A 17,760-nucleotide genomic window follows, 5' to 3' on the forward strand; every position below is an offset into this window, starting at 1 on the left:
CTTGCTTACAGCAGATTTCAAATGGTGGAAAGTTACAAGGAAATATTTTCTCTGAAAATGCTATTTAAAGCACTCCTTAAGTTTGACAATTGTTATTGCCCCTATAGAGAACCGAGTGTTCTACAGATAATATCAGCAAATGTTAAATATCATGTGCTACCTCTATGCTATTTAAAGGACTTTTATGTTCCAGAGAACAATTCAGTTAAATTATTCAGCAATTCATAAAAACAAGCTACTGCTTTAGGGCTAACTCTCTCTGGACATTAGAGAAAACCGTTCACTTGAAGATCTGGGCCTCATTTTCTGCCTCTATTTTATCAGGCTGAAGGGCCATTAGCACTTCCGAAAGATTGTTTAAGTGAAAAAAAAAAAATTAAGTAATGTAATCAGGAAAACAGAGCAGAGCAATTTATTCTAAGAAATAGACATGAAGCAAGTTCAGCGGTTCACTGGTGGTATCGGAGAAGGCGGCAGAGGGCACGGGTAAACATACATCAATACTGCAACAGAACTAATGACAGACAGAATATTTACTAAATGTTCTGTACTGGGGATAGGAAGTATTGTTGAGTTGCTTCCTTACCTTAACACTTTCTGCTTTGCTATCAGGAATGATTTCTGACTGTTGCAATAAAACAGGGAGATGTGCTCTCATTATTGGCTCATTGCTGACACTGCTGACAGTAAAATGTTGCACAAACCTTTCAAAAGGAAAAATTTTATTTTCTTACAATCAAGGCCAAGAGACTTCATTCATATAAATAGTTGGGAAATTACTAAAATAAGATTGTTAAAAGGTCAAACAGAGGCTTCCTAGAGAGGAAATAATTCATCTCAGAATAAAAATATCTCGTGTGAAGACAGTTATTAAACAAGCAATTTTTAGATGAGTGTTACATATACCAAAGTATTTTTGTATTATCCCTGACAAAACTGATCTCTTGAAAACAGAAATAATATCTCACCTCTCTAATTCTGGAAGGGCAGCAGATATCTTAAGCTCCCTGCATCTTTCCCCAGAAGGAAAAGACAAGGCATTAAATAGCTTCTGAACATTGGAATGCCTAAAACAAGCAAATCAATTAATTGGTTAGTTAAAAAAGAAACTTAGAAATTTATCCGCTTTAAACCAGATGGCTACATATTAACTAGTACAAAAAAAAAAAAAGAAAAAAAGGTGAGTGTTGCACTAAGCATGCAACAATTTCTTTTTGAATTGTTATCAACACCTTCAACGAGCGACAGCAGTTCCCTGCAGCACACGGTTAATGTATAATTACAGTGGGGTAAGTGTCATGAACTTACAGTCTCTTTTGTTCCACAGACAGGAATTCTTCCTGGACAACCCTTAAAGATATTCCTGAGTTTGTCTGGTTTTGCCACGAAGAGAAAACCTGGAACAAACCAGACCTAAGCATAAGCATCATTAATTTGCAAAATTTGTTTTGAATTTGTTTAGGAATTGGTTTTGTTCACCTAAAAAAAATGCATGCATTTTAACTAGCCATTAAATATTTCCCAATGCTGGTTTTGCTGCAAGAATTCAAAATATGGAAGAAGTCTCCACAAATCAGCTTTTGTAAGCTTCTCTTTGGCTGGACTGGAACTGCTTTAAGAAGTAACTTTACTGCAATGGTCTAGTTTTCCCTCATCTTCCTAGCTTGGAAAAAAAAATTCCTAGGAAAAAAAATTTACCCAAAGTAACAATAACATTCACCTTTTAGTTACAGAATATGCTAGGTATTTATAGTTGATCTGCAGTACAGCAGGAACTGAGTTAATATACGTCTCCTTTAAATAGTACTGTAATTTTCATGCGGTAAGATTGTAGCAATCATTTCTAGAAATTTAAGAAAACCTCTGTTCCTTCGCAAAAGAGAAGGGAGCCCTTCGTTTCTCTAGGCAACGGCGTTTTGGCTCGCATCCTATTGCTGTAGCCAAGTCACATTAATATGAATGGCACTCTGAACCTAGAAATCAGATTCAGATGAATCACGCAGTCATTTAAGTGTTTGGTATTTCCCTTCTTTTAATAAGTAAAGGCAACAGCCATTGTCATTTTTCACAACAATTTGCTGCAAGACAAAACAACTGGGGGAGGAAGACTGCTTTCCATTAACAAATCGGCATCCTAAACACAAGGGTACTGAGATAAAAAAAGGCAAAATAAAATAAACTTTTGATATTAACAAGGACAATATTGCTTGTGTAGAAGGATCCATGCGACCAAACAAATATCCCCTTCAAAACACATATAAGAGACTAAGGAAAATGCCTACAAGGAATGGAAAGGACTGGTCAATGGAAAACTGTATCCGTTAGAAGGCAAAGGGCTAGGGATAAAGTGAAAATGCAGGTCAGACCGAGACAGAATTCAAAGGAAATAAATCGGTCCTTTTTGTGTAACTCCATTAACATGTAAAAAAAGAGCTCCGATGGCATTAGAGAAGATGAAGAAAACAGACAAATCAATACATCCAAAAGCCTAAGTAAATTTTCCTCCACTACCAATTAGAGCAAGGACAAGAAAGGTACTGTCCTGTCTTTGCAGGATCTGCCAACCAGATTCCAGTTCTGTGTGCTCAAAATCTTGCAACCATCTGAGTTACAAGGAATTTAACACACTCAGATCTGGAGGAATGGGTAACTGTCATTTCCTAGTTCAAGGTGTCTTGGAATAACTAAAGCATAGTAAGCGAGCTATCATGCTGTATGACTGTAGAAGTGTAAAACTAGTGCCTATGTTTTAGTGACTCTCTGTAACTACAGGTCTGTAGAATGACTGCCCTGTCTGTGCAACTTCAGTGGCATGCAGACTCTTAGAAAAAAATTGGAGGAAATCAATAAATACCTGAAAGTAAACACTAACAAAATAGAATATGTTTCCATGGCTTACACAATTAGGTGCACTTGAGCTTATGAATAGTTTTCCTACGTGAGATAACATCTTCAAGACGAAAGAGATGTTTCATCTACTTGAGCTTGAGCAAAGCAACTGGTATGGTGCCAGATGAGAAACTGTTAAACTGCAGGAACTGAAACTCAGTATAGAACTGTTCAGCAAAAAGCAAACTCAAAGGAGGAGCAGAATAAATAGCACCAAAAAATAAAAAGCAGCAGAAGGCTGGGGACATTCACCAGCAGAGCTGTTTAGGGAATTTCCCTGTGACACCCTTCGCAATAAATTTGGCATAGACTGAAGCGAATGGACAGCATTTTGGGGAACTAAGTTGGGAGATAGCCTACACAGCACTGAGATGCTTCACAGCAAAATAGATCTAACTGTAAGAATGGAGAAACAGAAAGAAGAATAGGAGGAAGGTAAGTATGAAGGCAAGAATGAGCATGCAAACACTTCTAGAATCAGCTGGGGTTATCAGTGGGTAGCAAAAGAGAAAGGACCTGAAGGGGTTTCTCAAAAAATGAGCATGATCTATTAATTCAAGGCAGCAGTGAAAAGCAAAGGCAAACCAAGGGTACCTCTGAACATTTTCAGAAGAGAGAACTATTATTGCCTCTGTACAAGAAACAAATACCCTCAATCTCAGATACTACACAGAGTCTGGAAATCTGCAGCCAAAAAAACAGATCAAAAGAAAAGTATTACAATGATCAGAGGAAGAGCAAACTTTTTATAAGCATAGATTAAAAAGGATCTGGTTTTATTGTATCAGGGCAAATAAACCAGAAAGAATAGGTCTGAAATTTCTGAATACCTCAAGGATGTCCACTGGTACAGCAAAAGAAAAAAAAAAAAAGAAAAAAACAGATATAAAAGTAGACCTAATAAAATAGGCTGCAAATTCAAAACCAAATAAAATATTCCCAACCACTCACATAGTGGAACAGTGGGAGGAATCTAAGCACTTAAGATAAAAGGAGGAGAAATTTTATGGGAACATTAATATTACCGGTGGGGATTGTACTCACTGAGCTAGGTGGTCTTTTCCAATCCAGTGTTATGATCGCATACTAAACCTCTTGTGAAGTCCTAAAATCTCCAGCCTCATTTCCTCAAAAGTGCTATTGTTAAAGTTTTGTTTATTAAAAGCCTCTGCATTTTACAATGCATGAAGCCGATCTACTTAGAGAATAATACAATGCCATATGGGATACTTAAAGACTTTAACAAAACTTCCCTAAGGATCACGATCCAAATGTGTCTAACCACAAAAAAACACAATAGAACCTCTGCCACTACATACAATTGCTGTAGCCAATTATACACCAGTGCTACATTTAAAATGCAACTACTAGAAAACAAGCTTTTAGAGCACTCACTGGCTTCAGAAGACAGAATGAAAGCACATGGTGAGCATTAAACTTAATGAGCAACACAATTACTAGAAATGCATACATAAGTTAAAGTTTCTCACACATGCAAGGTCCTAAGATCAGGAGCAAACATGCCCCTGGGAAGGACTAGGAAGGTCTACAGGGCAGGGCAGCCTGCGACAGTCTCAAGCCTGCGAAGGAGATGCCATAGGTCACAGAGAGAATCAAGAGTTTCTGGCTGGAAGTGAGAAGCCTCTGGAGGTCTCCAGACCCACCTCCTGCTCAAAGCAGGACTACTGCTGGCAGTACAGATCAGCTCAGCCATCAATTCACCCAGCCAAGTTTTCAAAATCTTCAAAGACGGAGGTTCACTGTCTGGGTGAGCTGTTCCAGTCATTGCACCAACCTCCTGCTAACATTCAGTCTGAATCTTCAAAGCTGCAATCTATGGTTACTGCCCCTTGTTTTGTTATCTGCTGGTATGGAAAAAGTTACCTGTAACAGCCCTTCCGACTGCAACACCCTGATTTTATATAAAAGATAAGCGGCCTCAAGATCACATCAGCCAGCTCAATACCCTCCCTGAATTCCACCCAGCCTCACAGAGATTTTCAATGTAGTTCCTAACTTGATGCTCCCTCAGTATTAACTGGCCCTTCTCCTTTCTAAACTGTGCTCGTTCACAGATATAGGAAAAGGTTTCACTTGTGAAGTTTGATGCAAGGAAGACCTTAAACTTTAACTTTTCCAGTATTTACTTATCATGTGACAAGCTTTAGTGGCACAACTAAGTGAGAAATAAACCCCTTCTTCTTTCCAAATTTAATTAGTTGAGACAGACATCAACAAATTCACCCTTGCTTCTCATCTGAAGTACGAAGAATAATTGTGTGGTTTCCCCCAACCCAACCCAATCTGTTTTTTACTTTACCTGTGAATAAAAAGCTTTATAAATCTTTGTTTTGGGGAAAAGTGCAATCATCAAAAAGTTGTCTCGGGTATGGAATTCAATCGGTAGATGAGCAAGCAAGGAACTTTTGACATCTATAAAGAGAGCAGCAACAATACTGTTCGAATCCTAGAAAGGGAAGAAACAGCACAAATTAGAATTAACAGCTATTGAAAATGGAAAAAAAAAAAAAGGCTTAATACATTAAATAGCAGAGATCAGAAGAAAACTAGTACAGTCATAGCTAGGCATGCATAAAGATCTGAACATTCATTAGCTTGCACAGCCCAGGTATGGAGCGCAAGGATCAACCGCAGCCACTTACAGCACTCCTCAGTTTCTACTCTGCAGCTATTAAGGATATCATAAGCTTTAAAGACAGCATCTGAGGTTGTTCTAAGCACCTAAGCTTTGTCTTGTCTTGAAAAGAAAAGCTTGCATTTTTGCCTCCATCAAAAACTAGACCTTTAGCCCTTTCCTCTGCTAATGCTTCACAACAAAGCCCCCTTCATCTATACCCACACATCTCTTCTGACACAGATGCCCTGGGAGAATGAATTAAATGTCAGCTAAAAAGATTTGAAAGATAGCATGGTGCTATTGTAAACTTTTTTTTTTTTAATACCATGCTCTTAAGTTTCTGACCTGAAAGGAACCATGCTGCAATGAGACAGAACTGGTCTGCAATTTAAAGTGTTGGAAGTCTCCTGTTTCTCTCAGATTCTTTAACGAGCACAAGTTCTACTAAACCTATTGCTCTTCACCTGAATTATGCCTTCAGGAAGCTGAAGCCCTCAGGAGCACCGAACTCAGGTTGTCCAATTTTTATTCTGATAAAACAACATTGGCCCTTAGTTTTCTGGATTTCAATATAGACATTTATGTACAACTTTGGAGGACGCTGAAGTGTTTTATGCTCAAGTTTTGACTTTTAACTCTTTTCACACCAAAGTATTAGAAAAACAGTATCATGAAACACCCCTGGAAAATGGGGATTCCATTACTTCGGGTTCAAATCAGAAACCGAGTAGCACCCATCTCCCTTTGAACAGAAGAAGAGAGCAAAGAACTCTACTTACTAATTTTCGAGAAGAAAAATCTCAAGTGGGGGAACACTTACATAAGAATGGGTATCAATTCAGAGACATTTGCAAACAGAATCTCTACCCTTTGCTGACTCAGGGATTAATTATAAAAATAATCCTCTCAAAGTCATTGAGGTTACTGCAGAACATATAAAAATGCTCTGCTAAAAGAGACCAATTTCTCTTAAGAGGAAATGGCTTTTGGAACAGGGTCCACAGATCCTGGATTCTGCAGGATAGCTTACAGATTTCATGGGAAGTGACTAAAAGGCCAACTCATACATGCTGCAATCTGCATGTGACGTGACCAACAGAATGTGCTCCTCCTCCTAGGAAATGTTTAGGTTCCACAAATTGAAAAAAGCTGAAAAGAAGCAGCAATATTCCCTACGGACATTAGGTTAAAAGAATCCATTTCAAAGTTTTACAAGATGTTAATGTTGTTGTGAAATCTAAGTATTACTTGGTAATATTTGTTCGCTTGATTAATGGCCAAAATGAAGGCTGGATTCAAGCAATTACAAGCTGAAATACGTGGTCTTAAATAAGACCTTAAACCCAAGCACATACCATCTTAAGCTCTATACAGTAAAGATGCCTCAATACTGTTTATTGAGATACTGAACAGCTACAGGAGAAAAATAAACCTGGGAATTTGGAGACTGAGTGGCAGTGTGGCCTGTTGGGTTTTCTTTTTGTGAGGAATCTACCCTGTCCTCAATGCACTCGATGTCTGTGACCCTCAAGGACTTCAGGAGCTTAGGTGACAGCTAGGTGCCCAGCTTCCCAGAATAGAGAAGCCTGCAGCACGTGTTGGAGGCAGAAGTGCAGGCATTTTCAATTTAAAAAGTGAAGCATCTAGCAGGCATGGCGATAGAGCTGCTAAGAAATCATGCTTTGCATCACTTAATGTCTTTGGATCTTTTATTTTAACCCTAGCATTGAGTTATCCTTTCTTTTCCATCAATATTGTTGTTGCAATAACTGTCAGAAAAAGCATACTAACAATTACCCTTCTTCTCCTGTCACTTCTTAACCATTTTAAGCTCTCCACCCTTGTATTATGCCAAGTCAGTTGAACAATAAAATGCTCTCTGTCAAGGTTTAGCTCTACACAAAAATCTGGCATCAGTTCAAGAATGATAGCCAGGTCCCATAAATAGCTAGTTTTATGAAAGTGAGTGTCTCGAATCAAACAATAGAAGGAAGGTCAGTGTTAAAATAGCTTCTTAAACTACCATGGGGCAATCAATATGATACACAAGAAAAGGCAGCTAAGGTAAGACTCTCTTCACTGTTGTGTTTTCATCTCAATTGAATCACACATTTTTATTGCATTTTACTGGTTTCCTCCATTCTATGATGAAATCATAGCAACACAATGCTTTCTGGAGGTCACTAAGCAAACGTGTAATACTGTACCTGAAGAAAATAGAAACTAAAGGAAACAGGTTGGGTTTTTTTTTTTTCCCCAGTGCTTAGGAAACAATAACCAACCAAAATAATCTCTTTTCCATTCTGAAAAAGTGATAGTTAACCCAGTGTGTCTGCCTTTAGGAGGAGAAAAAAAAAAAGTTGAATTGCCATCATTAACCTAACTCTCAATTCCCACGAAGCCAGAAGACCAAGCCATTAGCGTGGCAAGTTGGCCAAGTGAAGTAACAGAAGTTGATCACAGGCATGGCAAAAGCCTACACCTAACATCGTGTCTTCTACTGTAATTACTCAGAATATGTGTAATTACATGCAACATGTCTTTCCTTCTCACTTCTCAGCTTGGGAAACATGAACCAGCCATTCCCTTCACCCTGTCAGTTACACAACGCTCTATGACAGGAGGCAGACACTGCTCGTGACCTCTCCAGAGATAAGCAGTACACTGCTGTGGACATTTGACTGAAGGTTAAATATATTTTTAATAGAAGGCAGCATTTCACCCTCCAATACACCATATGACTTCACAATGCCTTGAACTTTTCTCTATCCATCATTAAGACTGCTAGATGTTTTATGAATGCTATGTTCTGCAATTTTTCTTTTAATAAAAAGCAATTTTCCACACTATTAAGACCACATTGATAAGTCACTCTAATACAACATTCTCTCCTCCTGATTAGTTGAGCTAATCAGTAATTGCTTAAGTTAAGCCATACCAAAAGTGTAGAGATTTGCATCAGTTATTAGTTTTACACGCACACTTGTAAAACTGCAACTGAAATCGAAACTTTGTACTAGTACCCTACAGTACTGTTAAAAATTGATAAAATGTTTATGACAGTAGGAAAAAACAAAATACTCACCCCATCATAGAGAGAAATGGAACTCATATGGTTCTTTGAAATGGAAATGCTGCCATGGTGGGGATCAGAAAAGAGAATGCCATCTGAAAAGAAGTACAATTTGCCTAGAATTTGAAAGAAAAAAAAATTTGTATTAGGTATATGTCAGTATTTCAGCATCATGTGACAAACGCCTCTTCTTTATGAGGAAGAAACCTATGCTCTTGCAGAATTTTGCCATATTTAACATGCAGTACATTTGAGTAAAGATTTGGGATAGTATTTAGACACCACTCAGACCACAACCATTCGATTTTTACTGGATCTCATTATCAACGGCAGGAATCGTGACTATGATTGCATTTGACTTAATCTTATCTCCTGGAGCCCACTTATCATAAATATTTTGTGGGGCTTTTATTTTTAAAGGCAAAAAAAAAATTCAGAGCAAGTAGAATGGAGACAAAGCCATACATAATTACATAGATGTGGAGGTTTAATAGTTTACATATACATGGTGTTCATTGCTGATGCTTCCGGTGCTCACAAAACCCAAGCCACAGCACGGGTATGTGCCTCCTATTGAGTGGTCAAAGAAGGAAAATGCAAAATACAACATTTCAAGTACATTTCTGTCAAATCTCATAGAATATCACACTTCATAGAGACCGTGTCAATGGGGAAAAAAGGAAATAGGAGATGCTAGCTCTTTTGTAAAATAAAAGCAAGCCAAAAAGCATATTAATTAATCCAGACTAAAACTGCTTCCTTTAACATGGAAGTCAGTGGACTGTATCAGGAACAACTCGATACACTACTTGTATATTTGCCACAAGTGATTCATCACAAAAAGAGAGTTCAATTGGCAAAACTGATTGACTCAGTTAAGTTCATCCCACAAAAATCCGTAACACAGCAGCTGTATTAGCATACTAAGGAAAAGGTTGAAATTTTTTGACGTGTTTTAGTCATGAACGTACACCTTATTACAGTAAGACACAAGTGACAGAGAAGGAAGATGAGCACCTGTGTGACAGCACCTTTTGTCACCTAATCTTGCCAGACTACATAGCTGCAACCTCAGTAGAGCCCAAATTAGAGCACAGCAAACTATCTTGCAGCGTACGTGAAAGGGAACGAGATCAAGTTCATTTTCACTTGACACCTAAGAAAATATCTCGCTTGTTGAAGCGTTACATAATAGTCCTTATACCACCTACTTAAAACTCTCCATCCCAAGAGCTATCAAAACATTTAACTCCACAAATCTCCCCAAAAAAGGGAAAAAGTAAATTGCTCAAATGCGGAAAACGCAGCCAGTTTGCACAAAGACAAAAAAAAAATTTCACCATTCTTTTCCTTAGTTATTTACTGAGTGAACCTGTGCCCACAGCGTTGTATTGCAAAATAGTCAAATAAGTTCTCTGCACTAACCTTCTTTAAAATCTGCTCAAATAGAGCAAAAGTGAATTCTGCCTTGTGAAAGCCACTATTTAATTGCCTTGTACATCATTATTTATCCTCAATACTCTCTTTGCATAACTACAAAAGAAATAAAGCTAAAGATTTTCCCCTAAAGATCACTGGCTTATACTAAGCACTTAGATGTCGGATATTAGTCATCTTCTGTTGTGCATCAATACTGTGACAACAGTACCTTCTCTGGACAGCGGAATATAAAACCACTGTGCCTTAAGAAGTATGTTTTGATTCAACAACTTCTATTTATTCTTCTGTGAGTTTTCTCAAAGCAAAGCAAGGCACATTAATGCAAGGCTGTGGAGTGAGGGAAACCACTCCCAGCAGTCCTCCCAAACTGTCTTTAGTCATATTATTGGGGTATTCATGCTACTTAAGCTCTTGAAGGAAAAGGCACCAAAAGAAGAGGAATGATCTAAGACTGTTGCTAGCAATCTCATGTCAGAAAGCAATAACTTGATGGAATCTGAAAAGGACCAAGATCAAGCATCTTTCTGTAATACAGTGAGCATCTGTGCTAATAAACACTGAAGCTCCTGAGTGAAAATGACAATGGAAAAAAACTGGAACAGCATGACAGCTCCAGGAGGAGGCTTCAGAAGGAGCAAAGAATACAAGGCTGTAAATAAGTTTAGAAGCAAATAATTCCAATCCCCTCCTACACCACAGACAGCATATCACGTTGCCCAAAAGGTACACATATTTGCCTTCACTTCTTGAGCTGTGAGCCCACTGACACTGCTGTAATGCCCAACCTAATGTTATAGAATCTCAGAATTGTTTAGGTTGGCAAAGCCCTTTAAGCTCCCCCAGCCCAACCATTCCCCTACCCCTGCCATCCCACCCCCAAACCCTGGCCCTCAGCACCGCCTCTGCCCGGCTGTTAAATCCCCCCAGGGCTGGGGACTCGACCCCTTCCCTGGGCAGCCCCTTCCAGTGCTTGACAACCCTTTAATTGAAAAAAATTTTTCCTAATGTCCAACCTAACCCTGCCCTGGCACAACTTGAGGCCATTTCCCATTGTCCCATCACCCATTACCAGGGAGGAGAGACCAACCCCCACCTCACTACAACCCCCTTCCAGGTAGCTGTAGAGGGCAATAAGGTCTCCCCTCAGCCTCCTCTTCTCCAGACTAAATGTTCATACAGAAAAAGCAGAAAACACGGCACACCATTCCTTAAGGATAGAAGCAGACAGCATGCTTTCGAACTTTAGCTATGGGAGAAAAGTCTGCAAAGACTCATGTGAGGCGAGTCCCGTGTGCCTCAAAAGCAAGCCTATGCCTGTGACAGGAATCCCTCTTCTAGGACCAGGAGTTTCAAGCAGAAGTTGAGGACAAAAAAGTAAAACGTGGAGTTTAAAAAGAGAAAGTTGCAAAGGCAAATGAAAAGAAAGCTTAAGACGATGGCAGAGGTATGCTCACCAGATGAGTAAGTCCCAGAAACTGTGCATCTCATGTTTTAAAAAAAGTGGACCAACTCTGTAAGTAATTGTAAAAAACACATCTCACCTTCTGCAGGCATGGCCTGTGGGTTGCTAGAATAAATATACGCTCCATCACCTCCAGTGAGTAAAGTGCCCAGAAAAGATTTGTCTTCCTAAACAGGAAAAACAAACAGCATTATCACAGACTGCATCAAGAACTGTAATCCAGGCGAGAATATTTGCTTCAAGAAAATAATACTTTTTTTAGCATCCGTCAGAACTTTGAAGAGTTTCAAACTGTATCGATACAGAAGAACCAGTGAAAGACAGCATGTCAAAAGTATAATTTTTAAAAGCACTTCCCCCCCACTTTTGGTTTTGCCAGCAGCTATTAAGTTACAAGTTATTGTCACAACCGCAAGGCATAGCTTTTTGTTTTTAGACTGTCAATCTACTGAACTAAAAGTATATTACAGGAAAATAAATCTATTTGTAATGAAGATTTCTGGTAACCACAAATTAAACCACAAATGTGAAACTCGTGTGGTTTAAGATGTTCCCAGATCCCAAATTCCTTTCTTTTTTGTAGTGCTTAAAGTGTTTTCCTTTAGACATCTAGCATGCCAATTAAGTTAAAAGAAAGTTGCATGTAGAGTGGCATTGAGTTTTGGGGTTTTTTTGAAACACGTGAGCTCCATGGGTAATACTTAAGCAAGACTTCCATGAAATCATAGCTTTATTAGAACGCTCTTTGCTCTTGGGTTTTGTCATTCTTTGAAATAAAGAAAAACTCAAGCTTTTACACACAATGTATTCTTTTTGTAGGTCAAAGTTGGAAAGAGACAGGGTAGAGCAGGCAAGTCTTTTGTAGAAGAGGAATAACAAACAAAATAAAAGCCAATTTTACTAGCAGCTAGGATTTTTTTAATATTGGTTCTTGAAAGCGTAGCTTACATAGTTTAACAAAAACGTTTAATTTTACCTTCAATATATGCTGTGCCTTTTCAGACAGTTTCACATCACTGTCTTCAACCTGTAGCCAGAAACAGTTTCCATTTGTATTTTTAGTAGATAAAGCAAGTCTAACGTCATATAAAAAGCATTAAAGAAGATTCAAGACAAAGAGGAACCTTCGGTACCACAGATAGATAGAGTCCGAAGACCAGAGTGCTTCAAAGACAGCTCTGTGCTCTGCAATACTCTGTAACCATGGGACTGAAATAGTTCCTTGAAACACATTCAAGGGGATACTCCCCATTAAATTGTTTTATAGACTAAAATAATATTGTATAGTCACAAAGCAGTGTATCCCATGCAGTCTTATTTTTTTATTACTGTTAAAGGGTTTAAAAAGTATGGATTGCCAAAGGGCAAAATGTTGCCTAACTTCATAATGCTAATTGGAATTATACCTCTAACACAGTATAGCACATTAGAGGTCTGGAAGCAGGCCTTTCTTTCTGTTGGGACAGACATTTTAAGCCATCTAAAGTGCCCCACAATAAACAGAATTTTCAAAAGTCACACTGTGTACTTGAAAAACACCCAGGCCTTTATACAGCTAAAAAAATAAAGTGGTGAAAATGAAATAATTTAAAACTTGTGTTATGAATGGAACCAGCAGCCTGTTTCCACTTACTAGTTTTTTACTTCATGTCTAAACTCAAAAATCAAAATAGCATTAATATATTAATATCCTGTTTCAGTGCCCAAGTTCCATATTTTTTCCTCATACATCCACACATTTATAACAAGTTTTCATTTGTGAATCTGTATGTATAGGGGGGGAAAAAAAAAAAAAAAAAAAAAAAAATCAAAGAAGTTCTTGTCTACTAACCAGCCAAGAAGCATATCTTGGGATAGCTGCAGTCAGTATTATGTGGCTGGTTTCTGAATTAATGCTGCCATCTGCAGGGAGTAAATGGAAAGCAAAGCAGTATAACACCATCCATATACTTCAGAGTGTTCAATAAGTTACTTTTACGACTTGAAATTTCTTAGGGAAATATGAAAATTTCCTCATTATTTTAAGCACTTATTAGTGTTTAAGTGAAGCTTTCACAGCAGCCTAGCTCCCAGTCTTGTGCTGTAACACACACAGAGCTGCTATACAATACCAAAAAAACCCTGCTTTTATTCTGGTCTTAGTATATGGCTTCTCCCTTTGCTCTCCTCCCCCCTTCCTCCCCACCAGAAGTGTTCCAACTCCCATGGTTAAAAACCCACAGCCTGTCTGGATACAAGAGTTCAGAAACATTGGTCAGACGTCCTCAAGAACTCTCTATCTTTGTCACATGTAAACAGTCTGGAAAATATGCACTTGTCTGAAGTTATGGAAATTACTCAGTATCCTGTCTTTTAAATGTAAGGCTGTTCCAAAAAACAAGCTTTCTAAAAGTCATATCCTTTTTTTAGCTTTGTTTCATCTCTTCCAAACAAAGAACAACTGAACTTAAAACATATTGTATGAAATGACTGTCGCAAAAGTGATGGAAGAGAGCTGTTTGAATTTCCGCATACAATAGAAAACATTCACTAAGACTGAAGAAAATTTAGGAAGGGTACTATCACACTTGAATTTTTTACACCTCGGCCCTGCTGTATCACAAGGCAGATATAAAACTTAAAATCCTTTCAGTGAGATTAGAGAAGCTTGACACTTAGAAGTTTGCTACTAGCAAGCTAAAACATTTAGGTCTTTCAGGTAACCCAAAGGCTTAAAACTATAATACGTTAATAGTTATAACATCCATCAGAAGCCCTTTTGCTCTTCCATCACACTGAAACTAAGCGAATGACACCACCAGTGTTAGAATTTAAGAGAGTTACCTTTTTCTTTTACTTGTATCTGTGATGTTAGAAAGGACTCTGAAAAGACAACAGATCCCAAGCATCCTCTCCCTGTGAGCAAGTCTGGAATGTCAAATACCATCATAGACGCCTACAGCAAGCAAAGAGTTGGACAGAAAGGAAAAGAAAGCAGAACTTGAAACATTTCAATTGAAGCAGCACAACCCATATGTTTTAAGCCTCCCAAATCACCGCCTTATATTATGGTGGAAAGTCTGAGATCAAAACTCTATGTTAATGTTTGGTTCCAAAATTCCACTGACTTCATGTTAAAACTCAATCTTACCTCCGTTTCAGCACCTGCAATCTATCTCATCTCTCTCCTTACATTTGTATTCACATAGATAAAAATCTCAGCATGCCCCACAAAAAAACCCACTCAGGCTCTATTTTCTAATAAAACGTATAATCAGAATACTGAACAGCTTACTTACCGTTTTAATCAAATTCAGGCTATCCTCATTTTCTAACGGAGTAATTCTAGAACAATAATGATAATTAAATATTTAAAGGTTAGATCATTTTGAGCGACTTCATAGCAGCCAAAAAAGCTATCTGATTTTAAAATAAACTCTTATTTGTGTAGGCCATTTCAGTCAATTAGACAGCGTGGAGATTAAAAAAGCACGAGCTTGTGATATCAACAAAGTTAAAAGCACGGTTTTAAAAGAAACTCTTGATGGGCTCACGCTGCTTCTGCTCATAAACAGTTAATAAAATTGGTCTGCCCACTTCTTTTAGATTTTTTAAAAAGTTTTTAAGATTCCACAGAATTACAGATACGAAATCAAACTGTCTCATACAGAAAAGCATTTAGTACATCTTGTATGAAATAATCAAATGAAATGTTTTCTCAGAAGTTCCAAGACAAGAAAAATAAGCTTATTCCTGTATTAAACACAGTAATTAATAACAAGAAGTGTAAGACAGTGATACAAACCTTCCATGATTATTCACAGCCTGAATTTGAAAAGCGATTTTGGAGCTGCAGAACAGAAATTGTACTGGTGAAAAACGCATTTTATACTTCTTTACATGTAAAAACCAAGCAATAATAGACTTAAAGCAAAGTAACTGCTGAAGTGATTAAAAAAACGGGAAAAGAAAAACAGAATAATTATTATGATTTTAAAAGTCTGAATGCATTATGAAGTCTTGGAATTTGGTAGTCATGCAAGTTCAGTTTAAAATTAGCATTTGACATATTTTTTCCCCCAAAACAGCTAATACATTGTGTCCTGGTTTCAGCTGGGATAGAGTTAATTTTCTTCACAGTAGCTAGCATAGTGCTGTGTTTTGGATTTAGTACCAGAAGAATGTTGATAACACACTGATGTTTTCAGCTGTTGCCAAGTAGTGCTCAGACTACTCAAGGACTTTTGGAGCTTCTCCTGCTCGGCCAGGTGCATAACAAGCTGGGAGTACAGCACAGCTAGGACAGCTAACCCAAACTGTCCAAAGGGCTATTCCAGACCATGGAACGTCATGCTCGGGGGGAGTTAGTCGGTCGGTCGGTCGCGGGGAGACTGCTCGTGGCTCAGGACGGGCTGGGCATCGGTCGGCGGGTGGTGAGCAACTGCATTGTGCATCATTCGTTTTGTATATTCTGTATATTCTGTTATCATTCTCATTATTACTGTTATTATTATTTTCTCTTATTAAACTGTCTTTATCTCAGCCCTCGGCTCTAACATTTTATTTTCTTCCCGATTCTCTCCCCCATCCCACTGAGGGAGGGGGGGAGGGAGCGACGGGCTGGGTGGTGCTGAGTTGCCAGCCGGGTTAAACCACGACAGTCCTTTTTGGCACCCAACGTGGGGCACGAAGGGCTTGAGATAACGACACACTATCCAGAGAATATTAAGGAATTTATATCTGTTAAACAGTTGTGGGTCGCGATTTGATTCATTTGTTCTCGATCTTAGTTTATCCAATCTGCACCATGCTCCCTCCTTTGCTGTACTTGTTGAAAGTTGGTGTTGGTTTTTGCAGTTTGCTATGCTCTGCAGTGACTAAACATGTTTTGCTTGGGAGACTTGTTACATCAATCAATAAGTATCTGTATATACATACCGTAATGCAGCTTTGAGCTGTGTTAAATGAAGGTTATCCAGCACAGACATGAGCATCTGCTCTGCTACCTCCTTTGCCTGAAAAAAGGAAACTGAGAATAAAATATCTTTTCCCATACTTCCAAATCCCAGCAACTACAGGAGCACCCATAACAAACAAGAGACCGTACACTAAACAATAACACACTGATGCACCAGGCTAAAATTTGTTCTTTCACATATCTGATTTTCCTTGCTATAAGGGTAGGAAAATTCATGAAAGATGGGAAAACAATTGTAGATGGGTAAAATGAGATATACTCTGAAATTCTTCTTTTTTAAACAGAATTCAGAGAGACTGGTTGGAGGCCATTAACTTCATTAATGTTAATGCAGTTGACGGAAACATTTATTTTTTTTTTTTTATTTTGGTTTGCATGTAATCTTATATTGCAAGCAATCCAAATCAACAATTAGAGCATACAGAATCGGTGCTTCATTTACCTTGGATTCAGTGGAAGTTTTAGCATAGCACTCAATGCCAGCAAGCACAGCCTCTACAACAGCAGTATATATTTGCGACAACAGCGTACTGAAGAGAAATACAAACACAACATTTACTAGACAGATAGAGTTTTCTTCCTCCTCTGTTTAAAGGAGCAGTTTTTCCTCTCATAACACAACTCCTTTATATAGAAGGGGTCCTTGTTCAAATACGCGTGGCAATAGCTTTATATTTAACCTTTCAGTTTAAAAAAAAATAAATTAGAGCAAGTAAATTGCTCAAGTTACAGTATATCTGGGGGGGGGGGGGAAAAAAAACCTCTTGCACAATGTATTCCTGCTCTTATCAGTCTAGAGAAAAAAAAAAAAGATTTTATTGTTGACTGTTGCTGCAGTTATGTTGAGGATCACATCCTAAATATTCCAACAAGAATAGAATGGTAACCCCACGTTCTGCAAAAGCAAAACCAGAAAACAAAGTGAACTGACTTCAGAGACTGACTTGTTCTGGAGCACGTCAAGCAAAAAAGATGCCAAAACAAACCAGTCATCGCAACCTTTTGAGCACATCCACATCACAGCTTAGTCTGATTCCCTTCTCAAAAGGGAACTGAAAAAACTGCGCAGAAATAAACAAAGGTTAGGTGAAGCCAGAAGCAACTTACAGCTACGGACACATTTATAGCTCCAAAACTATTGGAAGAAAACCACCTGTGCCCAACTAAGAAACATCAGCCTCCATCTTTGAGCTAAACTGGAACAAAAAGATAAGAAGATGGACAAACCAGTGCTACTTCCCCAAACTTTAACTCCTCTCGTTACTCCTCTGCAACTGCCAGACGTTGAGGGAGGGAAGAGC

At 38.3% G+C, this 17,760-nt stretch overlaps 1 protein-coding gene across 1 annotated transcript in view; it reads right to left on the minus strand.

Annotated features, from left to right (window-relative positions):
* The window catches only part of CUNH20orf194 (chromosome unknown C20orf194 homolog), an 81,480-nt gene that overhangs the window by 22,797 nt on the left and 40,923 nt on the right, over positions 1-17,760 (minus strand). Inside the window, exons 15-27 of the mRNA XM_035895061.1 lie at positions 16,902-16,989; positions 16,420-16,496; positions 15,287-15,331; positions 14,781-14,826; positions 14,326-14,437; positions 13,334-13,404; positions 12,479-12,529; positions 11,582-11,669; positions 8,613-8,716; positions 5,210-5,356; positions 1,309-1,397; positions 969-1,067; positions 587-704 (exon numbers count right to left, since the gene is read on the minus strand). Of these exons, the coding sequence (XP_035750954.1) occupies positions 587-704; positions 969-1,067; positions 1,309-1,397; positions 5,210-5,356; positions 8,613-8,716; positions 11,582-11,669; positions 12,479-12,529; positions 13,334-13,404; positions 14,326-14,437; positions 14,781-14,826; positions 15,287-15,331; positions 16,420-16,496; positions 16,902-16,989 (1,135 nt within the window). The remainder of the gene's footprint in view (positions 1-586; positions 705-968; positions 1,068-1,308; positions 1,398-5,209; positions 5,357-8,612; positions 8,717-11,581; positions 11,670-12,478; positions 12,530-13,333; positions 13,405-14,325; positions 14,438-14,780; positions 14,827-15,286; positions 15,332-16,419; positions 16,497-16,901; positions 16,990-17,760) is intronic.

This window comes from Egretta garzetta, unplaced genomic scaffold, assembly GCF_000687185.1.
Source record: "Egretta garzetta isolate BGI_Z169 unplaced genomic scaffold, ASM68718v1 scaffold265, whole genome shotgun sequence".
Classification (NCBI taxonomy): domain Eukaryota; kingdom Metazoa; phylum Chordata; class Aves; order Pelecaniformes; family Ardeidae; genus Egretta; species Egretta garzetta.